Source organism: Notothenia rossii (genome assembly GCF_949606895.1).
Source record: "Notothenia rossii genome assembly, chromosome: 6".
Classification (NCBI taxonomy): Eukaryota; Metazoa; Chordata; class Actinopteri; order Perciformes; family Nototheniidae; genus Notothenia; species Notothenia rossii.
In genome coordinates, this window is record NC_136909.1 from 82500283 (window position 1) to 82510282 (window position 10000).

The 10000-nt window shown below is 43.3% G+C and overlaps 1 protein-coding gene across 1 annotated transcript in view; it reads right to left on the bottom strand.

Moving 5' to 3' along the window:
• The window catches only part of ehbp1 (EH domain binding protein 1), a 154638-nt gene that overhangs the window by 34653 nt on the left and 109985 nt on the right, over nucleotides 1-10000 (bottom strand). The window contains exons 20-22 of the mRNA XM_079689974.1: nucleotides 7520-7658; nucleotides 6330-6430; nucleotides 3718-4036 (exon numbers count right to left, since the gene is read on the bottom strand). Of these exons, the coding sequence (XP_079546100.1) occupies nucleotides 3718-4036; nucleotides 6330-6430; nucleotides 7520-7658 (559 nt within the window). The remainder of the gene's footprint in view (nucleotides 1-3717; nucleotides 4037-6329; nucleotides 6431-7519; nucleotides 7659-10000) is intronic.

A 10000-nucleotide genomic window follows, 5' to 3' on the forward strand; every position in this document is an offset into this window, starting at 1 on the left:
AGTAATTAAGAGTTGTTAGAAAGTGAATTCTCCAACCGCAGATTAGAAAATTAAACTATTTACTGATTACATATTAATAGAAGACAACAATGGCGCTTGCCATAAGCTTGGAAGGCAACCAAGGAATAAATCTGTGTACTTAATTACCATAAACAATGGGGGCATAGAAATGGAGTTTTATGCACACTCCCTCCTGTAATGTGTCTGATATCAGAAGACACTTGACAATTCTTGTTCAATTATCTCTATTATTTAATGTGCTGTGAACTGCCTCTGAGTAAATAAATTAACCACCCCAATTACTTGGGATTCATCTGGGGAGGGCCGCGGCGTAATAGAAAATGCCGCAGAAAGCTGCATTGTGCCCAAACCAGGGGAGAGAGGGGGGGAGGAGAGGGGGGGTGTGGAAAAGGAGGGAGAGCAGGGGTGAGTGAAAGGAGAAATAAATAGATTGCTGGGATAAAAAGGAATAAAACAAATAGAAAGTGATGCAAAAAATGATAAAGTAACAGAAGAAGTTACATAGAAAAGGAAGCATTTGAAAAACTAAATCACTAAAGACTTCATTCCTTATGGCAAATATTATACATGCACATATAGGCAGATTGACCGACTTGAAGAAGAGGGGGAAAAGGACGAGGGGATGACAAAGCAAAAGCATGTGATATCAAAGAGGGATATGGAGCACAGTGGATCTTCCCAGGCTTTCTGCTGCGGGAGCAGAGAGATGAACAATCAGTCATGGGTCAGTCGCTATGTCTGTTCACATCTGCCCATCAGTCCTGCAGCGCTGCAACAACACCACTGAACACTGAGCTCTCGCACACTCAAGAGCTCTGAATCATATGATCACAGATACTGCTATGACTTCCACACTGCTTACAAAGTCCAGGAACAAACTGCACATCGTTCTGGGAGTAATCTACATGTATAGTATAGGCGGCGGGGCTATTTACCAGATGGCTAGATGGGAAACTGAGAATAGTCAATGAAGGACATTAATACCATTTGTCATAATACACCAAATTCTGCTATGACTTCCTTTCTGTGACATCCAGTCTCTACTTCAACTGAATTCCTGATTATATAATCCGCTGTCTAGTTCACATCTGAAATCCAGCTAAATACAAATTGTGTAAAGTGGAGAGAAAATATTTTTCAGTCCTTTCTCAAAAGCCCAACTTCTGTCTCAGGTTTGTATATGTAGAGTAGACATACACTACTAATTATCTTCCTACTGAGTTTCATGTAACAGGTGATATAGTTTAAATGACGTTGTCCAGAACTAAGGACGACAGGGACACTGTCTTACAACTTTTTTTATTGGCATCCAAAAAAAGCTCACAAGACGTAGCATTCTGTGAAGTGTCCTTAATTGCACTCATACTGTGTAAGTCCCTAAATTGATTCAGGCATATGAACATCTAATTATATATAAGAAAGGACTTCTGGACATTGGCTGGCCTTTAACAGGGAGGCCAGCCAATGTTAGGGAGGCGTGTGGCGCAGTGGACTAGTGCGTTGGTGTTGGGATCAGGGGAGCACAGGTTCAAACCCCACTGCAGCCAGCATGTCGTTGTATCCCTGGGCAAGACACTTCACCCCAAATTGCTCATGTGGTGATTGTCCACAGTATTGAGTATGTAAGACGCTTGTAATGTAATGTTAACAGTGTGGCTGGTAGAGTAAAAGCATCAACCTTTGCTGGTAGCTGGTGGTCATTTCTCACCCTGTCCTCTAGAAAAGTGTAGCCACCAGTCAGATGGGATGGATCAATACCGGATGTTTTGCTTACAGCCAATCAGCCGCAGCTTCAATCAGACATTCGTGGTCCAGAGAGAAATATCTATCATCTATGACAGCCTATAGAAAGGTGACCTCAGTTGCTGAGGGTGATAAAGGTTACTTTAGTTAGAAGCTGTCACCGGCGCATCTCGCTCTGATGCCTCCAGACCTTGGCCTAAAGGCACAATCCATAACCTATTGGATGAGTCTCTGGGATAAGTGCTGCAGAATGAGATATGGAAACAGAAATGCACTTTCAGAAAGTAAGCAAGGTGCCTAACACCATGTGGCAACTTTCATTTTTCCCTCGGTTCAACAAAATGCATAGGGGAACTCATTTGTACGAGCATTTTTTTATATTGTACAGAGTCTTGCCGCATAGTAACTGATCATGTTTCATTGCTGATGGTGACTATAAGCTGCAAAATGTGGCCTTTAACAAATGTAAGGGGTTTAGACTATATTATTCATACCATGTCGTCCATTTATATTACACTGCATCAAGCAGAAGTCCATGTGTCGACTTTTGGAAATCACATTTCCCCGATATCATTCCCCACTGATGGTATAAGGTGGTAAAAAGCAACCAAGGTGAGTTTTCTTTGTGATATCCTTTTATTATTTTGCCCTTGCCTTCTCTGTTGTCACCCTCTCCCTTTTCTAGTGAATCATATTTTTCAGGTATATAGTATATATTTATATAACTATATAGAGAGGAATCTTTATGGCTGAAGTAAATAACCTGGCGTCTTGCTGGCTAGCGGCTGGTTTATCAGTGGGTGGAGAAGAAGAAGGAAAAAAACAGCCCTTCAGATTGACACAATGGCGTGCGCTCCGACAGGGGAGAGGGCACGGAGGCAGGGAGGGATGCGAAAAGCAGGAAAGCGAACACAACAAACGAAAAAGAGATAGTCTTGATATCAGGACCCAAATGGGATGGGGTAGGTGAGCGCAAATCTCACCACCCCACCTCCTCTCCTCCCCTGTGTTGCTTCTTTAGGATTTCGGGGGCTAAATCCACTGAGGTGGGCACTGATACATCAGAAAAAAACCATGAGAGCTGCTCCTAAATTACTACAAGAAATACTGTAGCTACGGTCTCAGAACGCTTGTGAAATGTTACACTTCCTGGAAGCATGTCTTCTCGTTCTCCCCGCCATTCTTGGGCGAGGAATGGGATGGTTTAGTATCACAAATGGGATGCTATTCTCCAATTTCAGTTAGGGACTTAACGGAGCCAAGGCCCCTCTTTTGGCTCGGCACACTGTCTGATGTCTTAACAAGGCTTTACCCCCGGCCAAATCTTAAATAAAAACCTTCCAAATCTGGCTCTGTACGCCAAACCAGATTGCACTTTATATGTGTGTAAGCATGTGTGTGTCGTGGATTTGTGAACTGTGTCAGTGCTCGTGTTGTGTTGCCTCGTGTTTTTACATTTCTTTGCCTCTCCCTTTAACTCACCCCGTCTTTCCTTATACAGCATATCAATGAAGGCCAGATATGTACTAGGGGAAGGAGGGTGTGTGTGTGTGTGTGTGTGTGTGTGTGTGTGTGTGTGTGTGTGTGTGTGTGTGTGTGTGTGTGTGTGTGTGTGTGTGTGTGTGTGTGTGTGTGTGTAGCCGTGCATGGCTGAGCGCGCTGTTCAATAGTGCTCTGGCTGGCTGGGCCGCGGCTGGCAAGCGGCTGCAGCGGAGACTTCGGCTGGGGCTCCGCTATCGCACCCAGTTATCGTTTCCCCCATGAAGGGCTCCCTTATCACCCCAGCCCAGAGAGGTCTCCCTTCTTCTCCCATCCCCGAGACACACTCCTACTCTCCCTCCCCACACACACCCTTCTCCACCTCCTCCTCCTCCTCCTCCTCCTCCCTCACCCCTCCTTTCATATCCACCCAGCGCTCCGTCGTGCAACATTCAACCGAAAGGGGAGGGCTTCAAAGATTCTCCCTCACACACATAAACACACACAAACTCCCAGAGTGAGTGTGTGTGTGTGTGTGTGTGTGTGTGTGTGTGTGTGTGTGTGTGTGTGTGTGTGTGTGTGTGTGTGTGTGTGTGTGTGTGTGTGTGTGTGTGTGCGTACGCTCAATTTGCCAAAACAGTTTTTCCAGTGTAATTGGGCTTGGGGTACCTGTGTCCATGAGATAGCGCAGCCTCTTCTCCACGCGAGCTGCTCGGGCGTCGATGTGCCTCTGCTCGCTCTCCAGCGCAGACAGCTCCCCAACCACATACTGACTGGTGTCTTTGAACGCCTTCTGTCAACCAGAGAGAGAGAGGGGGGGGAGAGAGAGAGAGAATGGTTATGAGAGAAAAGGAAGAGTAGTGCGATATAGCATTAAACAGACACAGTATAAAAAAGATGGAGGGATGAGACAGATGAGGGAGGAATACAGAGAAGGGATGGAGTAAAAAGGTAATGAAGGGATAGAAATAAATACATGAAGAGATATAAAGGGATAGATGTGCAGTGTGTTCACAAATCATCAACACATAGAACAAAAGTACACGACGCCAGGAGAGTTTCCTTTCCCACTAGGAGACAAAACAAACCAGCTAACTGTTGCTGCTCTTGTTCCATCCGAGTGTGTTTGGTATTTTGTAATTCCTTTCTTCAAAACTACTATGGCAAAATACTTTACTGTTAATGAAGACATACTGAAGTCACTGAGAATGTACTGAGTATATTGTTTAGTTATAGATCATACAGTTGACATCAAATCCTCAATCAATCAAAAACTCTTCTACTATATTAATGGTGACTCAACATTATGGTTTTATCTCATTGAGCTGTGGATTTATATTCTTAAACGCTAACTTCTCAATAGTGGACTTCCCTGGTTTGGCAATTCCTTAGTATCGCTGTGCACTTGGATTAAATGGAGTTGAGATACATTTAAAATAAATGCAACCCTCGTGTTTTTAAATAGTTTCCTGCTCTGACTATTAAGATGGAGAGAGCCAGATAGAGGGAAAAACATGTCTGAAATCAGTTTGGCTAAACTGCAAAAATGTTGCACAGATCATGTAACAAGTCGTCTTTAATAATTATTTGTGCTGTCTAGTCTTAACTTAAAAGCAGTTTAAATGTCTCCACAGTACCTTAAAACTAAACTAAGCTATTTTTACTCACACTCTGCCATTTCAGATACTTCCGACACACACCAGCCACTCCATAACGATACACACACCCATCACTCTATAACCATAGGCACTTAATACACACTCCATTTCTGACCCCTCTTCACCTCTGTCTCCTGTCTCCTTGCTATTCTCCAGAGAAACTCCTCCGAGTGAGGAAAATGTTTATTCAAATTCACAACTGAGGATGCATCCGGAAAAAAAGATCTCCATTTTATTGCTGATGCACTTCGTTTTTCTTAATGGGAAGGAGAACTAGTGAGCAGGAGAGAGAGAACGTTTTTTTATATTCCACCCAGGCCAGCACTTTTTGCTGTGCTCTACCCAGTGTGTGTGTGTGTGTGTGTGTGGCTCTGTGCACGTGTGATGTGTGCATGTGTGTGTTGATTCCCAGCAGCCCCCTCCCTCCTCCCCCTTGCCTGCTCTCGCTCTATCACCATATTTTTCCTTGGCAAATCAATTTTACACATGATCAGCCCACTCCCCTTGCCGCGCTCGGCCCAGCCGTAATTAAGAGCAGGGAAATTACCATATATATTATATTAATGCAAACATCATTCAGCAGGTAATTCTTGGCTGATCGGGATAATGGAAAGGTTGAACACCCATTAACCCTGGGGCCCGGGCCCAGGCACAGGGAGGGTGGGTGTGTGTGTGTGTGTGTGTGTGTGTGTGTGTGTGTGTGTGTGTGTGTGTGTGTGTGTGTGTGTGTGTGTGTGTGGGGGGGGGGGGAATGGGGTGGAGGGTCGAGGGTAGGAGAGGGCTGTTTGCAAAAAGAGATTCACCCCGTGGTCTCCTGTGGCACACACACACACACACACACACACACACACTCAAATACACACTCATTGAAATAATAGCACTTTTATAGACACAGTCTTTGTACACACACGTTCAAACAGAGGCTGAGAGGAGTGTGTGTTGGTGTGTGTGTGTGTTTGAGCACTTGAAGGACACGTAGGCACACAACTTAATGGCACACAGACACACACACACACCTCTAAATGCCAGCTGATATCTAGCATTGTTATAATTAAAATGGCAGTCTGTCTGTTAGATCAATACTTGGGTATCTCTGGGAAAGGAGGACAGTAGAGTAAAGTGTGTGTGTGTGCGTGTGGGTGTGTGTGTGTGTGTGTGTGTGTGTGTGTGTGTTATATCATTCTAGACAGGAGAGACAGAAAGAAAGCTGCCTAAGAGGAAATGAAAAAGGCACAACTTAGGGAAACAACCTTACAAATAACTCCCCTATTTGCCAAGCTAACAACAAAAGCTTCATAGTGAATATATCATAACCATGACCACTTGTTTAATATATGCCTGCCCATGAATCCTTGCAGGTGGGATGAAACTTATGGTATGCATTTTAAACCATTTGCAGCAGAAGTATGATTTAGGATAATGACAAACCTCCTCTTCAAATGGTCGGCGAATATCGAGGTCCGTCGGTGAACCTCGGTCCTCCTCAGCCTTCCTCAGATCCTCAGGGATAGACTTCTGCCTCTTCACCTCTGATGGTTGAACACGTGTGAAAAGGGGAAACATAAAGAGAGTACAGACATTCACAGTGAGATTTACATACGAAATGAGGAGGATTGATTTTTGCTGTTTTATTGATCTATAATTGTGAGGGAAACGTCTGAAGCAATTGGAGTCAGGACTCAGAGAGACACGAGGAGAGCTGGAGCTTTGATGGCAAACACTGACGGTTTATTTGGAGCTTTGGCCGGAGAATTCACAAGACATGCCACGGGCCACGAGTTGAACACACAGTAGAGATGCCACAATCAATTGTGAAGACCCCTCCTGTAGCTCCAGGTTTGAACTAGTTCAGAGTGTAATAATCAACATTCTTCAATAGATAGACTAAACAGCTGAGGACACTGAATCACATTTGTTGTCGCTTATGGCTAGGGGTCATCTACACCCCGAGAAGGACGTGTTCCAGGTGTCCCACAACAATAACTATCTCTGACTGTCATAAACTGGCAACTTCAACAAAATGCTAAGGCAACCCTTCCTTATGGGAGATAATGGCTGATCAAGGTTGGTCAGCTGCGTCAGAGGGCGAAGGAGGACATGCAGGGCGAAATGATTCCCCAAAGATAATAACATATAAATGTTGTTTACATGCTTAGATTTCCAGGTGGGTAGTGGAGCCGAAGAGGCCAGAGTCTATTCTAGACCAATAATGGACTAGGAATTGTCATGGCTTATTAAAAGTTTACATTAATGCTATTACTTTAATTACTATTTTTCAAAAGCCTGATATCTCTTTAAAACAAGACGTCATCATCTTTAGTGCCAGCTCAAAGGAAAGTAAAATAAATTCACACAAAGCTGGTTTCAAACACTAAACAATGAATCATCATTGAGCTTCTGCACAGCCAGCAGTTCCCTGCACTCAGGCGTGAATTAGATGTATGTGCTGCTGTGTGCACACCGCCCTGTGTAAACAATGTATGTATTGTGTGTGAGTGTGAGTGTGAGTGTGAGTGTGTGTGTGTGTGTGTGTGTGTGTGTGTGTGTGTGTGTGTGTGTGTGTGTGTGTGTGTGTGTGTGTGTGTGTGTGTGTGTGTGCGCGTTGCATTGTCTCTCACCTGGTCTGCTCTCCACGTACTGGCTGAAGGACTTCAACTGAGTTTTCCTGACGGCAGAATCCTTGTTGAAGACGACCGGGCTGCGCAGCCTCTCCGTTGCCCTGCGCAGACGGTCTGCTCGCAACTCCTCAGCGTTATTCTGTCAAACACAGAGAGGAAATGTGGTCAAGCATTGATTACGGTTGTTGCTTTATGTCACAGGAATATACAAGTATGTTTAACAGATGTAATAATACTGAAGTATAGTATTGAAGGTGTTTCTCTAAGACAGGGGTATCAAACTCAATTTCAACTTGGGCCACATTAGCATCATGGTTGCACTCAAAGGGCCAGTTTCATATATAAGGGTATAAAAATACATATATAAATATTCAATATATATAAAATAAAGTATTATATTGCATTATTGCCTCTGCATTGGATTATTATTGGATAGGGTAATAACTTCATAATTAGCTACGTTTGAAAGCAGAAGTCTAGGGAAAACAATTGCAAGTCTTTTCAGTGAGAATGTCACAAAATGATTTAAAAAGAAAAGCCAAATTCTGGGAAAAAATTTTTTTAAATGAATGACATTTTGAAAAAGAAAGTTACATTTTGAAAAAAAAGTCTGATTCTGAGAAAAAGGCCAATTCTAAGAAAAAAAATTTGAAGAAAAAAATGGAAATTCTGAGAAAAAAAGGCATATTTTGAATGAAAAAAATCAAATTCTGAGAAAAAAAATTCAAATTTGAGAAGCATTGTGGGACATGTAGTTTATGGGCAACGTGCTTCTGTAAAACGGCATGTAACAGTATAATAAACATATTATATTTTTTGCAAGCTCTTGTGGGCCACATAAAATGAAGTCACAGGCCGGATTTGGCCCCCGGGCCTTGAGTTTGACACCCCTGCTCTAAGACCTTGAAACACATAAGAAAGTTGGGATAATCTGCAAAAAGGTAGCAAAATCACAAATGGTGCCATAAAAAAATGTCACTGCAATAAAATAAAGGCAATAGTGTACATGTACAGCCAGTGATATATTTTTTTCTACATGCACAACGTGAAATAGGTGCTATTCAAAAAGGATAAAATGAACAGTAATTTCCCACACACAAATGGAAGGAGTTTGTTAACTTCCAATTATTGACTAATCAGCCATTAGTCTGCTGCCTCTCCACATCTCGTCTATTATTCTGTCAGCCTGTACCAGCCACTTAGATCTGCTCTCAGGCTTCTATTAGGCAGCCGGTTCAGGGTTTCACAGCGCCTCTGTGATTACTGTGACCAAAAACACCCCATTAGTGCACATGTTAACACGTGAGAGCAAACACACTTACTGCCATGCCATGAGATCAATCTGGTAGAAGTTGATATGTTAGCTTCATTGTGGTTTGCTTGAACACCTCTCTCCCAATGCACACACACACACACACACACTCTCATTTACTCCCTCACTCATGAGAGAGACAAAAAGCAGGCAATTAACTTGACTTTCAACAAAACCCCGAGCCAGAAAATATATTCAGATTATGCAAAATGCAAAAAAACGCTATTGTTTTCAAAGTGAACATGTGTTAAAAAGCTACACGCTCACTTCTCCCACTATCAAACACGCCGTGCAGAAATGCTTTATAACCAGGCTTCCAAATATGCCAAGCCGAGTGGAAAAGAAAGCGACTCGGGCTAAGATTGACGTCGTGGCAACGCTAATAAGACGGCGAAACGTGTAATAAAGTCAACAATTAGGGCAAACATGTTCCACTGCTTGAGACGGAGGGAGATAGTCAGGCAGGGCGTGCAGAGCGAGGAGAGCTAATACAGAGGGAGGGGAACTCGCTGAAGACAAGAGTTGTTAGTTTAGCTTCAGATTATTGACTTTCAAACAATGTCAGCAATTAGTCTGTTCTCACTGTGTTTCGTCTATTAGTCTGTCAGCTTCTATTAGTCTGTCAGCTTCTACCAGCCACTTAAAACCTGATGTCAAGTGGAATAGGAGAGGGGCACATCTGTTAATGAAGTCCCATGTATAGAAAATGGCCAATTAACCATTTAAAACATAAGGCTGGCTGGATGTGTGTGTGTGTGTGTGTGTGTGTGTGTGTGTGTGTGTGTGTGTGTGTGTGTGTGTGTGTGTGTGTGTGTGTGTGTGTGTGCGTGTTAACGTTAATGGCAGCAAAAGGAATCCCAGTAAAGTAGATTTAAATGACTGATTTCAGAAAAATTGAGGAGACAACATCAGCACATTAAAGCATTTCCTGTCAGCATCTGATTCCTGAATGAAACTCATTTGGATCTCTCCATTTTCCAATTAATAGCGACACAAAATAGATAGATTGGGAGGGATGAACCCCTCTTTAATGGTCACACATGCAGAGCCCCCAGCACACACATTGACATGTGTACTCTGCTTTTAACCCATCCTAGTACCAGGAGTCTAGTGCTAGGAGCAGTGGGCAGCTATTGTACAGCGCCTGGGGAGCAATGGGAGTGGGGGGG